Source organism: Pseudonaja textilis, chromosome 10 (assembly GCF_049901715.1).
Source record: "Pseudonaja textilis isolate UNSWEBS1 chromosome 10, rPseTex1.2, whole genome shotgun sequence".
In the NCBI taxonomy this organism is placed as follows: Eukaryota; Metazoa; Chordata; class Lepidosauria; order Squamata; family Elapidae; genus Pseudonaja; species Pseudonaja textilis.
This window is the reverse complement of record NC_141999.1, coordinates 23,580,217-23,598,143: the sequence shown is the minus strand read 5'-3', so window position 1 is coordinate 23,598,143 and position 17,927 is coordinate 23,580,217. Positions and strand designations below refer to the sequence as shown.

Here is a 17,927-nt window from a genome sequence, read left to right as displayed (position 1 = left end):
CTGCCAGCGAAAACAGAGCCCGCCTTCAGCCCTTACGAACTCTGCTTTTGCTGGCGGAGACACTGCAGGTGGGTCCTTCGCTGTTTCAGGGGGGTCCCGTGGGCTGGATCGGGGCCACGGGCCTTGAGTTTGACACCGCTGTCCTACACTCAAGGAGCAGAACTCCTGTTTGTATGGAGTTGGAGGGTTTTCTGAGGCCGGATGCCTCTCTTCCCATTTGAAGGTACTTAATATGGCCAGTTGATCCTTCACGGCATCTCAACGCTCTTTCCCAAATGGGCCTTCGACCCTGAACGTAGCGTGAACAGCCTGGAATGCCCTTCAAAACAAAACAACTTGGGTCCTTCTTAGGTTAACGCCCCACCAGCAGGGGTGGGATTCTACTGGTTCGGAGCGGTTCGGCCGAACCCCTGGCTCCGAAAATCAGCTAGCGGTGAACCGGTTTGCTGCGACAATCCTATACGCCCCTGTGCTTTAACTACCTATATCTCGGCTGATTCGGGCAGCACGGCGGATTGCCGTTTCTCAGCTGTGTTACTCAAGGGCTGCGCTTGCACGCACGCGCAAACTGCACGATCACCGAACTGGTTGTTACAACCTGGAGAATGGCACCCCGGCCCACCACCCGATGGCAAATCGGCTGTCTTCTCAAAATCTGTCGCTTGTCTGTTAACGGGTTACATTTGAGGTGGGAACCCCGAGGAGGAAAAATGGGAATTTGGAAGGAACACACCAAACTTGGTTGGGAGAAGGGATGAGGGGAGGGGAAAGGTTTAGAAGGAAGGGCATGAGGAGGTGGGATCACGGCAGCGACTGAAGGTAGCACCTACCCACTTGTCCAAGTCAACACCCTAGCGGGTCAGTCGGCAGATTTGAGAAGCCAAAGAAAAGAAGAAGGAAAGAAGGTGAACCATCGAGGATTACTCAGGCCAAGGGTCAGCGGGATACCTGAGGCTTGCTGGGGGTCTCCCTTCACCCCTTAAAAGGACCCCCCCTCACACCTTCCATTCATTCATCATTCAAGATGCCCATTAGGTTCACCCAGGGGTGGGCTTCAAAATTTTTTAGCAACCTATTCTCTGCCTGGTTGCTGGGTGGGCGTGGCTATGGTGGGTGTGGCCTACTAGGCCTCCTGCATCATGGCGGAGGGGGGGTGTTTTTGCCCTTCCCGGACTCCGGAGGCTTTCCTTGAGCCTCTGGGAGGAGGAAAATGGACTCCCCGGGCTCCAGAGACCCTCTGGAAGCCGGAAATGGGCCGGTTTCCAGTCTTCCCGATCTTCGGAGAGGCCCATTGTTCCACCTCCCCAAGCCTCCGTCCACGCCCTGGACTTACCTGGGATCCCAAATGGGCCACGTGGAGATTCCTGGGAGGGGAGGGGTGGAGTGGGGTGGGGCCAATCAGGGTTGAGATTTGCCGGTTCACTGAACCGGCCATAAAATCCGCTACCGGTTAGCTATGGGTTCGTCCCAATGGGCCAAACGGGTAGCAGACCACCCCTGGTTTCGCCCCCCCTGGGAGAAAACGGAGAACGTAGCCAGGACACAGGCTCAGCCTCTCCGGTGGGGACCAATGGGATCCATTCCAGGTAGTAACACCCAGGAGCAGATCTTGGGGTTTGCACCCTTGCAGTTTTAGAGGGGGAATATTTTTGCATTCCACCAGCTGTCCTGAGAAGCAGACATCAAACTGGCGAGGAGGTGCCTCTTCTTTCGATACAGCTCTGAGATTACTGCTTTTCCAGACTTAGCACCTTTAAGAAATTAGCAACTTTGCTTCCCCGCCAAAGCCGTTTAGGTGAAGGCTTAAATTTTGAGGTTGTGCCCAGAGTTCTTAACGGAGAAGGTTCCCAATTAAGGATAAGACTCTCTCATATTTCTACAGGACAACATTTATTCACATGTATCAGACCACCCTGTAATGTTAATTAAAATGTTCCTCTGGCATTGAGGAGTATCTGTAATGACTGAAATCATATTCTTATTCTCTTTTAATGACCCCCGTAATCCCTTGCAGGATGGGAGTCTGGGCAACTGAATGGAGCTAGCAGAGTGTTTACTGGCCAGATGCCCTTCCTATTGCCAATGAGGAGTTTAATCCAGCAGATCTATCCTCAGTGTGCCCAGAGAGAGAAATATCTGCCTCTACCTAAGATTGAACTTACAACCTCCTGATTGTGAGGCGAGAGCTCCACCTCTAGGCCACTGCACCGCCCTAATGAGTGACATCATGTCTATTTATTTAATTTGGTGCCACCCAATTCCGGAGTGACTCTTCCCCGGTCTTCAAACCCCACCCACCCCATGCCAATGTGCCTTCTCTTCATCCAAGCCACAAAGAAGAATTCTGTAATAATGGTATGTGGGGATGGCCTTGGGAGGCAGGAGGAAGAGAAGCAGGCTAGGCAACCGTCAGATAAGAGGCAGCCGAGCCCAGGGAAGAAATAAAGTTGTAGCAAACATCTCAGAAGACACCCTCCCTAGTTTCTGAGGCTGTATAGGTGAGCGGGCAGAAGTGTACTTCCTTGTTTGCAAGATTCTGTTAAGGTAAGCATATAATAAAGGCAGAGCTATAGCACTCCTGGGTGTGCTTCTTATGTGGACTACCTCACAAGGCTGGCATGTGTCCACATGCATAGCTTTTGTGCCGGACGCATGAAAGAGACGCTCAACTGCTCACCCTAGTACAGTGATGGCGAACCTTTTTGTTGCGGTGTGCCAAAAGCGTGCGCGTGAGCCAGCACCCACAATGCAATGCACCCCGCCCCTCTGCGCATGTGCACACAACTCTCCCTTACCTGCACTGCACATGTGTGCGCCTCCCAGCTGATTTTTCGGTTCATTTGAGGCTGGTTTTGCCTTCCTGGGGGCTCAAGGGAAGCCTCTGTAGCCTTTGGAGGCTGAAAAATGGGCCCATTTCAGCACTTTCCGGTTTCAGCACTTCTGGTATTTCTGGAAGGCCCATTTTTCGGCCTCCAAAGGCTACAGAGGCTTCCCTCAAGCCCCCAGGAGGGCAAAAAAGGCCTCAAATGGGCTGAAAATCAGCTGGGAGGCGCGCATACGCAGTGCAGGTAAGTTTGGCACAAATGGCTCTGTGTGCCACCTATAGCACACATACCATAGGTTCGCCATAACGGCCCTAGTAAGATACCTGTAGCTCTCTTGAATACACACACACACACCCATTCTCATCCATGGTTTGATCTCGAGGAGGCCACACCAAGAGCCACCCTTCTAACTCACTGCCCCCGAAGGAAGGAAATTTTGTCCCCCTTCTTACCTCAACCCCGGCTTCCACAGTATTGGCCAGCATTTCCTGAAGAGCTCGTACAGACAAGGATTGTTCCAAACTGAAGCAGCATATTGCCAGGTCCGGAGGGACTTTCTGTGTAGGGATAAAAAACTAGGGGTGGTTTCTATTGACTGAGTTTTACAACCCGATTTGCCGCCACAACCACCTGGCCACAACCCAAAGTAGAAAATAAAACTCCGCAAGCTCATCGAAAGACTTAGCCATGATTCCAGTTTGGTTTAGTGGTTAAGGACCCCCGTTAGAAAGCGAGAGACTATGAGTTCTAATCCCGCCTTAGTTATGAAAGCCAGCTGGGTGACTTTGGGCCAATCACCAGGAGACTGGGAGTTCTAGCTCCAAACTTAGCCAACGAAAGCAGCTGGGTGACTGTAAACCAATCGCCAGGAGACAGTGAGTTCTAGTCTTGCCTTAGGCAGGACAGCCAACTGGGTCGTTTTAAGCCAATCAGCAGTACTGTAGATGGTGAGTTCTAGTTCTGCCTTAGGAATGAAAGCTGGCTGGGAGAATATGAGCCAATCACCAGGAGACGGAGAGTTCTAGTCCTGCCTTAGGAATGAAAGCTGACTGGGTGACTATGAGCCAATCACCAGGAGACGGAGAGTTCTAGTCCTGCCTTAGGAATGAAAGCTGGTTGGGTGACTATGAGCCAATCACCAGGAGACGGAGAGTTCTAGTCCTGCCTTAGAAATGAAAGCTGGCTGGGTGACTATGAGCCAATCACCAGGAGACGGAGAGTTCTAGTCCTGCCTTAGAAATGAAAGCCGGCTAGGTATCTTTGAGCCAGTCCCTCGTTTTCAGCCCAACTTACCTCCCAGGGTTCTTGTGGGGAAAACAGAACCAGGAAGAAGTACGATGAATGTTCACTGCCTTGAGTTACTCATAAAATCATAAAGGCAGGATAAAAAAAAAAATCTAACGAAGATATAAATGATAAGCCTGGTCAAATCTGGCCAATCCATTCACGGAAAGAAAGCCAAGTTCTCTAGACCGATAGACTTCAATACCTAATTCCCAGTACGAAAGCAGGTGGACGCAGGTCAGGGAGGGCAGGTGAAGCTGTTGTTTCTGCACCTTTCCAGGCTCACACCTAAGTCACCTGCCTCAATACGCACCTGAGCATTAGAGGTAGGTTCCAGAAAACAGAGCCGATTTCCAAAGCCTTCGGTAGCCAGGCATAACTTCAGCTGTTCGTTGAAGACTACGGTGGAACACTGAAGGACAACCTCATCATCCTAAGGGAGAAAAAAAATATGTTCAGAATTATACATATTCTAGGGTCACTCCTATTAGAATTCCAATCTCTCCATATAAAAGCGAAATACCCCTGACGCGTCATCCCAAAATCTCCAGAACCGTAAAGCTTATAAACTTGAAATTTGGCACCTATCTTCCTCTTGGCTTCTAGGTGCTCATTTTCAAAATGACCACCAGAGCATTAGTATTTCGAATATTACTATTATTAACACGCTCTGATGCTAAGGAGTTCTACTCTCCCTCCCCACCTGAAAAGAAATCTCTTCCAAATGCAAAACACAAGCAGAGGAGAGGAGTTTCCGTTTCCCAGCAGCAACCACCTTGAGTACAGGACAGTTGAGCTAAGCCGTGCCCAGGCTCCTTGCTGTCTCCTTGCTCACACAGCAAATACTGTTTCAGTTTCCAAACAGTCCTCAACTCTCTCACACACTGACAAGACGCTAGCCAGATGAATACCAATGGATGCTAGTAGGCAGAGGCACAATTCCTCCCCCCCCTTATTTTCCTTCCCCAAAACTAAGCCCAATCACATAGTTTCGTAGTGAAGTACACGGGTATCGAGCTAGTAGGAATAGAAAACTGCTACGCTTCAAAAATATTTTTCAAACTTGGCAACCATGCTGTCTGGGGAATTCTCAGCGTTGAAGTCCACCCATCTTAAATTTCTAAGATTTGAGAAACACTGCCTCCTTTCCTCAACCTAAAACGCTAATAAGGTTTGGGGTTTTTTAATGTAATCAAAGTTTAATAAAGTATAGTTTTAAAGGAAAAAAAAAAGGAAAATGAAGGAATTTAAGATAAGCAATCTATAGATTAAATGTATATATTTGCACAAATTATATATATCTGTAAATGTGCACAAAAGACAGAAAAGTATGAGATGGATGTCATAGAACTGCTAATGTAATGATTTTTTTTAAAAAAAGACATAAAAGACTAATAAAGTTTTTTTTAAAACAAGTTTTATTGATTTTACAAACAAACAAACAAAACAAAACATCATTAAACATTAAAAACATAAAACCTCTTTCCATTGTAGATCTTTACAAGGCAGGTAACATATTGTTTTATATCACGTACTTATAATTTATCCCATTTCCATATAAACACGTAAATTCCCTTTACCAAATTCCATATTGTTTCTCTTTAATCATTATTCAATCATATTTCCTTTCTAATTTATCTGCTATTCAATCATCACATTTATATTTTCCTCTGGCTTGTTTATAATTATTCTCATCTAGTCTTCCTCCAAGATTTTATTATTTATTATTAAATTCTTAATTAAACACACACACATAAAACATAGACATAAAAACATAAAACTTTCTTCTAGAAAGTAACTTGGCCCCAGATTACCTCTAATAAAGTTTATTAAAAAATAAAATAAAACCCTAATGAGACCACACCTGGAAGACAACCAATTTTGCAACCGATTTTGGTCGCCATCTCACAAAAAAGATGTTGAGACTTTGGAAAAAGTTCAGAGAAGAATAGCGACTAAAATGATCAAAGGCCTGGAGATTAATACATATGAAGAACGGTTGCAGGATTTGAGTTGGGCCAGTCTAGAGAAAAGAAGGACTAGGGGGGACAGGATAGCAGTATTCTTGTGTTGGAGGGGCTGCCCCAAAGAAGAGGGGGTCCAAACCTGGAATTAAGGAGAAACTTCCTAACGGTGAGGACAATTAACCAGTGGAACTGCCTGCCACCAGAAGTTGTGGGCGCTCCATCACTGGAGGTTTTTAAGAAAAGTAGACAGTCACTTATCTGAAATGGTATAATTTCTCCTGCTTGAGCAGGGGGCTGGACTAGAAGACCTCCAAGGACCCTTCCAGCTCATTCATTCTATTGTATTGTGGTTAAACCTCCTTCTCCCTCCTGTCTCAAAAATGTTACCCCAAATCCTGAGGGCTAGCAACCTGAATGCTCATATTACCATGGAATAAATTTTAAAATTTATATTTCACAAGGCATGGTAATAAATCAAAAGGTTATTTCTCTGGGACACGTTCTCTTTCCTGGTTGCCATACGGTTTGTGTTATTTATTTGCTTTTAAGATTTGCAAGGCTCTGGATGGCATATAGCATAAAAAACAAACAAACAATATAGAAAATGATTAAAAACTTCACCCTGTCACCATCTTTATCCGTTGCATCCTGGTTCTGTTCTAAAACATCTACATAACTGAAGCCATCCCTCTCCCTGTTTGCAACCGTGTGCCTCTACAAGCAGCATGACGTATATAAAAAAAAAAAATCCAACAATAAGGCATTTATTTCTGCAACATCTGCGTAACTAGAAGCAGGTACCACGTCAGAAAAGTGAATGAAAGCATCTGTGTCAATTGACTTATTCTATGAGCTCTTCAGGTCTGGCTCAGTTCGTTGCAGTGGTCTCTATACCTAGGATTTTCCTGTGCAAATTATAAATTATAGTTCAGCTCTACCCATACTTCATGTACACATAAGTTCCAAGAAGGTGGCTGTAATTGTCATGCCTGAAAGACAAACCGCTGGTTCAAATCTCAGCGCTGCATATAGGTTGGGAGAAGACATTTCAACGAAGGGGAAACAGAAATAATAATTATAATAATAAACTGGCAAGCATTGGCCACAAAACATCCCAGACTGAACCATTGTTAACAGGGAAAGATAAAATAATCCAGGTAGCGAACACGGCAATGCCTGGAGAGAGCAGAATAGAAAGAAGATAACAACATACAAAGACCAACAAATAGAAAATAGAAACTAAACAAGGAGAGAACCAACCTAAGAAGAACTAAGGAGAAATTTCCTGACAGCTAGAACAATAAATCGATGGAACAACTTGCCTCCAGAAGTTGCGAATGCTCCAACGCTGGAAGTTTTTGGAATAGAATGAGTTGGAAGGGTTCTTAGAGGTCTTCTAGTCCAGCCCCCTGCTCAAGCAGGAGAACCTATACTAGTTCAGATAAGCGGCTTTCCAGTCTCTTCTTAAAAACCTCCAACGATGAAGTACCCACAACTTCTGAAGTTCCACTGGTTCATTGTGAGGAAGCTTCTCCTTAATTTCAGGTTTGCTTCTCTCATGGATTAGTTTCCAGCCGCTGTTTCTGGTCCTGCCCTCCAGGGTTTGGGAGAATAATTTGACGCCATCTTCTTTGGGGCAGCGCCGCAAGTCCTTTTAAGAAGAGATGGGACAGCCATTTGTCTGAAATAGGGTTAGGGTTTCCTGCCAGAGCAGGAAGTTGGATTAGAACACCTCTAAGTTTCCTTCCAACTCTGTTATTCCATTATTCTGTTTTTATTTTATTTTTTTTATTTTATTTTCTTTTCTTTTCTTTTCTTTACTTTATCGTCACTGCACCTCGTACAACAAAATCAAACACCATCTTCAGTGCACAGCATGACCATGAAAATAAACACAAACACACATCCTTCACACTCCACACGTCGAACCGGAAACCCCCGACACCGCACCAACACCGCACTATAGAGCAGAATTCGATAGAGTTACTGCCCTGGGATAGAAGCTGTTGTTTTTCAGCCTATTTGTCCTTGTTTCTATTATTCTGTACCGGTCTGCCAGATGGTAATAGTTCAAAAAAAGGGTTCCTAGGATCTTTGAGGATGTTTTGAACTTTCTTAAGGCAGCGGAAGCTATAAAGCTCTTCCAAAGAGGGGAGAGGGCAACCCAGGATCCTATCTGCCCCTGTGCAATTGGCAAACCCTACACAGGTGTGCAGTAAGTTAAGATACTCTCTATGGTGCAGCAGTAGAAGGTCGCCAGCAGTTTTTCATTCAGTTGTTGTTTTATTCTATTATTCTTTTCTGTTATTCAGTAGAAATAGATTGACTGTGGCAAAAAAAAAAAAAAAAAAGCAAAGTACCACTACTAATAGCTGCCAAAACATCTAGAGCACGATGGGAATTGACAAAGTCGCCGTCAGTCAATTGCCAAAGGCAGCTTTACTCCAAACAGCTTACATCCTGTGAGGAGGCCTTCAAAACCATCAAACAATGCCTGGCTCTCCTAGGTCCTTGGGAAGGACTGTAGAAGTGGACCAAAAAAATAAAAAGCCAAATCCAATCTATACACCTGGTTGATTGTGTGACAACCCATCGTTTATGAAACCTGTACGCCAGCAGACTCCGAACGACTCTGGGTGACTCACAAGAAGGAATCCAAGAAATTGCAGTAATAAAATCCGAAAACGTGAAAAATGAAGACGAAGGTGGAAATCTGCTTTTCCTCTAATAATCGCGGCCAGACAACTTAAAACAAAAATCAGATCGCATGCATCTTCTAGGCTAGAAAAATCTTAATTTTTCGAGCTGGGCTTCCTGTCCTTCAACAATTCCCCCCCACCCCAAAATCAGAAAACCGAAGGGGTACAAAGACGGCTTCATTCCCGACCATCAAACTGCAGGTTTCAGAGGAAGGAAACTTCCCATCAGCCCAGCTGCCAGAACTGGCAGCCTCCATCAATCAAGGGCACCGAAGGGAAAACTGCATCACCAGCGCAGGGGATTAAAGGCACGTGAGCGCCAGCCAAAGAGCCAAGATGCGCCACCGAGGATGGAGACCTTGGAACACAGCCATGATGGCGAAGGTGACTCAGGAATGAGGACATCAGCGTCCTCCCCCCAGCTGACAGGTGCTTCTTCACCCTGCTGGTGTAGGCGACGCAGGACAAGAATCCTCATCGTCTACTTTTAATGAACTCATGATCCCTTGTGGGGTGCAGTCTGGGGAACTGAATGGAGCGGAATATTTCCTGGCTGGATACCCTTCCTGTTGCCAGGACGGAGTTTTGTTTCAGCAGCTATATTCTCATTGTGGCCAGAGAGAAATATCTGCCTAGGATCGAACTCACAGCCTCCGGATGGTGGGGCGAGAGAGCTCCACCTCTAGGCCACCGCACCGCTCTCGATGCAGGGTGAGAAGGAGGATGGGAAATCCGGATAGTCCTTGACTTACAACCATTCATTGAGCGCCGATTCAAAGTTGCGACTGTCAACTAAAAAGATCTGTTGGAGCCCTGACGACAACACTGGGGGGGAAAAGTAACTTACGACCGTTCTTCATACTTATGACCGTTGCGGCCTGGAAGCTGGCAATTGGCTCCTTTTTATGACGGTCGCTGTGTCCCTTTTGTGACCTTCTGACCCAGCAAAGTCAACGGGGAAGCTAGATTCGTTTTACAACCTGGTGACTAAAACAATAGCAGCGGTTCACAAAACCACCGCGGCATAAACTACCTCGCTTAGGAACAAACATTGCGTGGGTGGGTGGGGGCCTCCACGGTAGCCATTAAGTGGTGAACTTCCTGTAATTTCGTATTTTTTTAAATGCTTTTCGTTTTTGGAAATTTAATACCATGCTTTTAAAAAAAGGAAGCCAATATATTAAAATCTAATCTGTGCCCTGATATACTTTCTGTCCCGCAGACTCTCCTCCCCACCACCTCGTTCCGTCTGGCTGACCTCCAAACCCAGCCAGCTCATTGCCCACCCTGGCTTCATCCTCCGAGAGATCAGGTTGCTTGGCCGACTATTTTGGCCCTGGGAATGTGCGCCATCAGCTGCAGGCTTGCGCAGAAAGACGTCCTGCCGCCTCACAAGCCCAGCTGAGCTTGGGTGGGGGGTCTGTTAAACCCCCCACCTCATCCCCCAAGAGATGGGGAAGGGGCTCCGGGGGTCTCAACCAATTTGCTGACTGGGAAATTCTAGATATTGAAATCCGGACCCCTTAAACGTCTCCCAGGTTGGAGAATCGAGAGTTCTCCCACCCAACTAAACCCATTCTGGACAGCCTTCAAATTCCCCAAATCTGGGGAATGTGTGGCGGCAGCCCAAAAAGCCAATGCAATTCTAATTTGCATTAACAGAGGGAGACAATCAGGCTCAAGAGAGGTACTAATACCACTCTATAAAGCCTTAGTAAGGCCACACCTGGCAGGAATGGCTAAGTAAGACCACACCTGGCAGGAATTGCTAACACCCAAGAGGATAGGCTCAAGATCCAGGCGGATCTTGACAGACTAGAACCCTGGGCCCTACCTAATAAAATGAAATTCAATATAGAGAAAAGTAAAATCCTACACTTAGGCAAGAAAAACCAAAAGTACACACATAGATTGGATGAAACCAGATTTCTCAAAAGCAGGAACTCTGAGAGGGATCTTGGAGTCTTAGTGGACAACCAGCTAAATAGGAGCCAGCTGTGTGCAGCAGCAGCAGCCAAAAAAGCCAATGCAATCCTAAACTGCATTAACAGAGGGATACAATCGAGATCAAGGGGGGTACTAACACCACTCTATAAAGCCTTAGTAAGGCCACACCTAGAGTACTGCATCCAGTTTTGGTCACTGCACTATAAAAAAGATGTTGAGGCTCTAGAAAAAGTGCAGAGAAGAGCAACCAGGATGATGAGGGGACTGGAGGCTAAAACATATGAAGAACCGTTGCAGGAACTGGGCCTGGCTGGTCTAGGGAAGAGAAGGACCAGGGGAGACAGGAGAGCATCTTCCAATATTTGAGGGGCTGCTCCAGAGAGGAGGAAGGGGGTCAAGCTATTCTTCAAGGCACCCGAAAGCCGGACAAGGAATAATGGATGGAAACTGAACAAGAAGAGATTCAACCTGGAAATAAGGAGGAATTTTCTGACTGTGAAAACAATCAACCGATGGACAGAAATTGCCTTCAGAAGTTGTGGGAGCTTCATCCCTGGAGGCTTTCAAGAAGAGACTGGACTGCCCTTTGTCAGAAATGGTGTAGGGCCTCCTGCTTGGGCAGGGGGGTGGGGTTGGACTAGATGACCTACAAGGTCCCTTCCAACTCTGTTAAATCTGTTATCTGTAAGCTGACTTCAAACCAAATCAATCCATGAGAGTCAAACTTAGAATGGAATCCTTTGGGGGAGGGGGGGAACATTTTTGAGGATGGCTGGGATTTGGGAATTTTTTTTTTGAGCCAGAAAAATAAATTGAGGAAAAAAAACTGCAAAAGAGAAAGATCAAACTTTCTTCACTGGAAGCCCCTCTTCCCTGCCCCCCCCATTTTCCACCCTCCTTCGCTGACCATTCACATGGGCCCGGGGATGGGAAACGGGTATTTTTGGTCTCTGCACCTGTTCATAGCATTCCTACAACTCTGGGTAAGCACATAGCTTAGTGCCTGGGGAACTTGCTGACATACAAACACACTCACATACACACATGCCTTCCAGGCTGCTCAAGAGTGACTTTTGGGCAAAACAGACCTGAGGGCAGGCTCGTAATGAAGGTGAACAGGGGGGAGTCCTGTACCCCCAAATAAACATGAAATAAAAATAATAATGTGCAAAAGAAGGACCACGTCACCAGGCTACTCGGGCGCGCAACATGGCATTTCCCTTTCTACCCTTTTTAAAAATACAGCCATTGTGCAATTCATCACGGAGTTTAAATATTTCCGAAGTTTCCAAGTTTCTTTTACTCATTTTTTTTGGGGGGGTGGGGGTGGTGGTGCTTAAAAAAAGACAGAACTTTCTGCGTGATTAAGCGATGAGGATATTTGGATTTGAGCAATCAGGAACCATTACATTGCACAAAGTTGTTTTTTTTAAAAAAAAATTACTAGGAATTAGTAGTCTGGGAATAAACATAAAGTCTAGAATCGAAATGTAAAGGGTACCCTAGGGGTCATCCAGTCCAACACCCTGCTCAGTGCAGAATTAGCAGAACTGGATTTTTCAAACTTAGCCAGCTCAGATGTATGGGCTTCAACCTCCCAGAATCCCCCAGCCAACATGGGAGTTGAAGCATGGGAGTTAAAGTTCACATATCCTAAAGCTGCCAAGTGGGGAAAACATTATATTAGAGCAGAGGTCTCCAACCTTGGCTACTTTAAGCCTGGTGGACTTTAACTCCCAGAATTTGCTGGCTGGGGAATTCTGGGAGTTGAAGTCCACCAGGCTTAAAGTAGCCAAGGTTGGAGACCTCTGTATTCGAGCACCTCTCTCTCTCACACACACACACACACACACACACACACACACAGAGCTGTGTTTGAAGACCTTTAAGCAAAAGAGGACTCACTTCATCATGCAGACTGTTCTCTGGGCTAACGGTTCATATTGTACGATCGAGTTAAAGAACTTAATTCCCTGCAATAAAACCACGTAATAATTTCTTTATGTATCCTTGGTGTTCTCTGAGGTTGCAGACGTTTTATGACCCAACTAGCATCATTCGTGCTATGTTTGCAGAGTGTTACGGATAGCAAATCCCACATCCCTCTAGCCCTGATGATGTTACCTAGTTTGGTAATGAAATGTCTGCAATAAAACATCTAAATTCAGAGAGCACTAAGGACCCCACAGGCCTCCTCCTCCTCTTCTTCCTCCTCCTCTTCTTCCTCCTCCTCTTTCTCTCCTTCTTCATGCAACGAAAGCAGCAGAAGTCTTTTTTTATTCTTTTGTGTTCCCGCGCAGCCTGGATTAATTGCTTTGGGGGTGACATTTCTCCGCGGACCAACAAAATTTTCTCGCGGGCCACCAGTGGTCCCTGGCCCACTGGTTGGGCACCACTACCCTAGAGCAGGGCCCCCCAAACTCGGCAACTTTTAAGACTTGTGGACTTCAACTCCCAGAATTCTCCAAACCAGCCGTGACTGTTTCTTTTTCTCCTCTCTCCCAAAGAGGAGAGATGGCAGAGGAAGAGGATTGCAAGAGAGTAAAGCTCTGCTGGTGCTGGGGAATTCTGGGAACTGAAGTCCACCAGTCTTAAAATGGCCAAGTTTGGAGACCACTGCCCTAGAGAGACAGCACGGGGCAGTGGTTAAAGCAACAGACTCATTCTCGTATCTTCCCTTCGGCACAAAGCAACTTCAAGCCAGACACTTTCTCTCAGCCCTAAGAAGCCAGCAATGGCTAACCATTCTTGAAAATGTGACTAAGAAAACGGCAGAGGCTTTTTTTTTCCTCCAGGCGGATTCCAGTCGTTGAGACCAAGCTGGATTGTAACTGCAACTGCGGTCCTAAACCTGAGACGGCAGTTTGTAAGCAACAGCCTCCAGCTGTCAACCTGAGATAAATAAAGGTTAGTAACCGGAGAAGCCTCCCCGGCAGGCCCCAGTTTCCCTGTGACTCTCTATGGAAGCAAAGGGTAGATTTGGAAGCAGCAAGGCAGGAAAACTTGAAAAGTACCGATGATTTTGGACTTTTGGTGATGGAAGAGACGCCTGGGGATTCCTTGGAAAGCCAAGAAAAGAAGCCAGCGGATTCCTGAACAAATCAATCCTGAATTCTTACCCCTGAGGGACAAATTTTTACAAGGCTGAACATTCGGACACATTGTGCAAAAATACACACAAAAAACAGCTCTCTGGAGAAGTTTTTAATGCTGAGGAAGGAAGGAAGGAGAGAAAGGAGGGTGGAGGAGAGAAAGGAGAGAGGGAGGAAGAAGGAAGGAAGAAGGAAGGAAAAGGAAGGGGAAGGAAGGAAGCAGAAGGGAAAATAAAGGGAAAGGGAAGGGAGGAGAGAGAGGGAGAGAAGGGAGGAAGGAAGGAAAATGAAGGGGAAGGAAGGAAGGAAGGAAGGAAGGAAGGAAGGAAGGAAGGAAGGAAGGAAGGAAGGAAGGAAGGAAGGAAGGAAGGAAAGAAAGCGGGGAGGAGAGAGAGGGAGAGAAGCAAGAAGGGAAAACAAAGGGAAAGGGAGGGAGGGGAAGGGAAGGAAGAGAAGGGAGGAGAGAGGGAGAGAAGGAAGGGGGAGGGAGGGAGGAAGGGGAAAGAAGGAAGGAAAAGGAAGAGAAGGAGGAAGATGACCACAGCAGGGTGGAGGGACTTAATAACAGCAGTGTCCCAAAGCTGCCTTTCCAAAAGGCCACTGGACTTTGGTTTTTAGTTTTTTCCCTTGAAAACATTTCACTTTCCATCCAAGAAGCTCTTCAGTTCTGGGGAAGGTTTTTTGACTGAGAAGCGAAACATTTTCAAGAGGAAAAAAAAAACCCCAAGAAAATCCAGTTGCCTTTTGGAAAAGCCCCGTTGGGACAACCACGTCCTGGAGGATTTGAGCATCTCCACACATAACGGCAGGCACGGGGGCGTCGCTACGTGGAAATCCTGGAAGTCCAGACGGGGAGAGATTTCCTTGGGAGGAAACCTTGCGACGGAGTTGCTGTGTCCCCTGGCGGGGGCCGGGCTTGCAAAACCACCCGCTTCACCCAGGCTTCTAGGCCAGGACCCAACACGGGCCCTGAAGGCTCCCCTGAGTCCATTCACACATGCCGTTCTGCTTGCAAGCGGAGGAGGGGGGGGAGGAGGAGGAGGAGGAGGAGGAGGGAGAGGGGGAGGAAGAGGAAGAAGAGGAGGAGGAGGAGGAAGAGGAGGAAGAGGAGGGAGGAGGAGGAGGACTGTGCTTGGATCCTTGGTGCTCTCTGAGGTTGTTTTCTTGCAGACGTTTTCATTACCAGACTACGAAACATCATCAATGCTAGAAGGGAGTAGGATTTACGGAGAGGAGGAGGAGGAGGAAGAGGAGGAGGAGGAGGAGGAGGAGGAGGAGGAGGAGGAGGAAGACTATAGGTCCTAGGTGCTCTCTGAGCTTGGTTGTTTTCTTGCAGATGTTTCATTACCAAACTAGACAACATGATCAACACTAGAAGGGAGTGGGATTTATGGAGGAGGAGGAGGAGGAGGAGGAGGAGGAGGAAGCTGAGCCGAATCCAGCACCCCCCACTAAATCCTGAGGCGCCACCTGTTCTCAGGATCCATCTGCCTTGGAATAGGAGCGGACTCTAATTTTAGTGCTGCTCAGCCTTGGCGGGGAAGAAAAGAGGCCCAAACTCCCAGGGCAGAGCCAAGGGAAGGCGAACGGTAGACTTTTCCTAGCCATGGCTGCTCCGGATTCCGGTCTTCTGGGCTGCGGTTCATCCATCCGCTGCCCGACCTGGTTATTCCCAAATCCACCCAACCGATTCCCACAAAAACTTCCCATAAACGGAGCCACCAAGGTGGCTGCTGGCCTTGAAAGGGAAAGGAGAGAGAGAGAGAGAGAGAGAGAGAGAGAGAGAGAGAGAGAGAGAGAGAGAGAGGAAGGACGCCTGCAAGGTTGTGTGAATGCGGGCAGAGGGAGGGGATGGACCGTAGATGAATGTCCTCAACCACCCAAGGAGGAAGGCCCACCCAGGATATCAAGGGGGCGGTGTGACCCCCTTCCCTCCCTCCCCTGGGCTGCCCAAATTTTGGGCCCAGAAGACCAGCTCCTTCCAGCCACGTCCGGCTTGGACGCCCCCTGAAGAAGACGGGGTGACCCCCCCCCCCCGCCAACCCAAGTCCATCTCCTCCCAGCAGGGAAGCCAAAGGTCTCCTTCAGCCAAAGGGCACCAACTGCCCGGACACGTAGTGGACAGCAGCGTCTCTCTCTGACTTGGGGTCACAGGAGATTCTTACTTCCAACTTTTGGGCGACCTTCTTGAAACCGGCCTGCCCCCCCACACCCCCCATTCGCTGCCCCTTTGCTTTCCTCTCCACTTCGCCCTCCGACTGAGGTCTTGCACTAAGAGCCCATCTCCCACCTTGTCGGGCCTCTTCCAGCGGACCCCTTCCTCCTCCTTCCTCCTCCTCCTCCTCCTCTTCTTCAGTGTCCCCAGCCCAGCTTCCCCCAATTCCTGGACCCCCCTTCCAGCTGATCCCTTCCTCCTTCTCTCTTCCTTCTCTTCCTCCTCCTCTTCTTCGGTACCCCCAGCCCAGCTCCCCCAAAGATCCCTGGACCCCCTTCCAGCTGACCCCTTCCTCCTCCTCCTCCTCCTCCTCAATGCCCCCAGCCCGCCCCCAAAGATCCCTGGAGCCCCCTTTCCAGCTTGACCCCTTCCTCCTTCCACCCCTTCCTCCTTCTCTCTTCCTTCTCTTCTTCCTTCTCTTCTTCGGTACCCCCAGCCCACTCCCCCAATTCCTGGGTGCCCCTTCCAGCTGACCCCTTCCTGCTCCTCCTCTTCAATGCCCCCCAGCCCAGTGTCCCCCAATTCCTGGACCCCACTTCCAGCTGACCCCTTCCTCCTTCTCCTGCTCCTCCTCCTCCTCTTCGATGCCCCCGCCCACTCCCCCAATTCCTGGGCGCCCCTTTCAACTGACCCCTTCTTCCTCCTCCTCCTCCTCCTCTTCGATGTCCCCCCCGTCTAGTGTCCCCCAATTCCTGGACTCCACTTCCAGCTGACCTCTTCCTCCTCCTCCTCCTCCTCCTCCTCTTCGGTGCCCCCGACCACTCCCCCAAAATTCCTGGGCGCCCCTTCCAGTCGACCCCCTCCTCCTCCTCAGCACCCCCAGCCCAGCGCGACCCCCTTCCAGCTGACCCTTTCCTCCTCCTCTTCCTCCTCCTCCTCCTCCTCAGCGCCCCCAGCCCACTCCCCCAAATTCCTGGACCCCCCCCCCCCTCTTTCCAGCCGACCCCTTCCTCCTTCCACCGCCCGCCTTCCTCTTCCTCCTCGGTGCCCCCGCTCGCCCCGCTCACCGTCCGCAAAAACTGCACATCGTCCTCCCCCTCGCCGCCTCCTTCGGCCATGGCTGGGCTGGGCTGGGCTGGGCTGGGCGGCGGGATCGGCGGCCCTGGGCTGGCGGCGGCGGCGGCGGCGGTGGCGGGAGCCGGCCGGGGCGGTGCGGAGGCAGCAGCCGGGGAGCAGCTCCTGCGGAGACACTAACCGGACGGCCGGGCTCCGGCAGCAGCCCCAGCCGGCCAGCCGTCCCCGCCCCCCGGCCCGCCCCTCTGAGGAGGGGGAGAAAGGCGAGAGGACGGTGGCTGCTTCCCGCCGCCCAGTGGAGCCTCCCGGGGCAGGAGCAGTCGATCGGGGCTCGGCAGGTGCCCCGGTGCTGCTCAGTCTCATTTGTTCCACCTGTCGGCTGGGCCGTCCTCCTTCCTTGATTCTGCCCCCCACCTCCGCCAAAAAAAAGTTGGGGTCTTTTGGGGGTCTCCCCTCTCCTCTCTTTGCAGCCCCTGATTTAACTGACATTGGTTGTTAGTCACAGAGTGTGTGGGGGGGGGGGGAGGAAACCTGCTCCAAACCAAGGTTATATACCATCCCCAGGGCTGGGTTACAAGGTAGTCCTCTACTTTACGACAGCTCGTTTAGTGACCACGGCACTGAGGGGGGTGGGGAAGGAACTGAGGGCCATGTTTCACACTTAACGGCCGTTGCCATGTCAGATGCCGGACAACCGACTCATGCTTAGGGCCGTCCCCAAGGTCATGCGATGGCCACGGCGAGTCAACCGGGAAGCCCAATTTGCTTAACGACCGGGTGACTTAATTGAACGATGGCAGCGGTTCACTTAACGGAGCGCGGCAAGGAAATGCGTGAAGAAGTGTGGGGGTGGGGCAGCAGCTATTGAAACGCATTTCTCACTT

At 49.1% G+C, this 17,927-nt stretch overlaps 1 protein-coding gene across 17 annotated transcripts in view; it reads right to left on the bottom strand.

Moving 5' to 3' along the window:
- The window catches only part of RYR1 (ryanodine receptor 1), a 140,519-nt gene extending 123,303 nt beyond the window's left edge, over nt 1–17,216 (bottom strand). For all 17 annotated transcript variants that reach the window (XM_087939288.1, XM_087939279.1, XM_087939287.1 and 14 more), the window contains exons 1-3: nt 17,037–17,216; nt 4,423–4,542; nt 3,278–3,382 (exon numbers count right to left, since the gene is read on the bottom strand). In XM_087939288.1, coding sequence (XP_087795414.1) covers nt 3,278–3,382; nt 4,423–4,542; nt 17,037–17,087 — 276 coding nt within the window. In that variant the 5' untranslated portion in view covers nt 17,088–17,216. The remainder of the gene's footprint in view (nt 1–3,277; nt 3,383–4,422; nt 4,543–17,036) is intronic.
- Between the last annotated feature and the right edge of the window lie 711 nt (nt 17,217–17,927).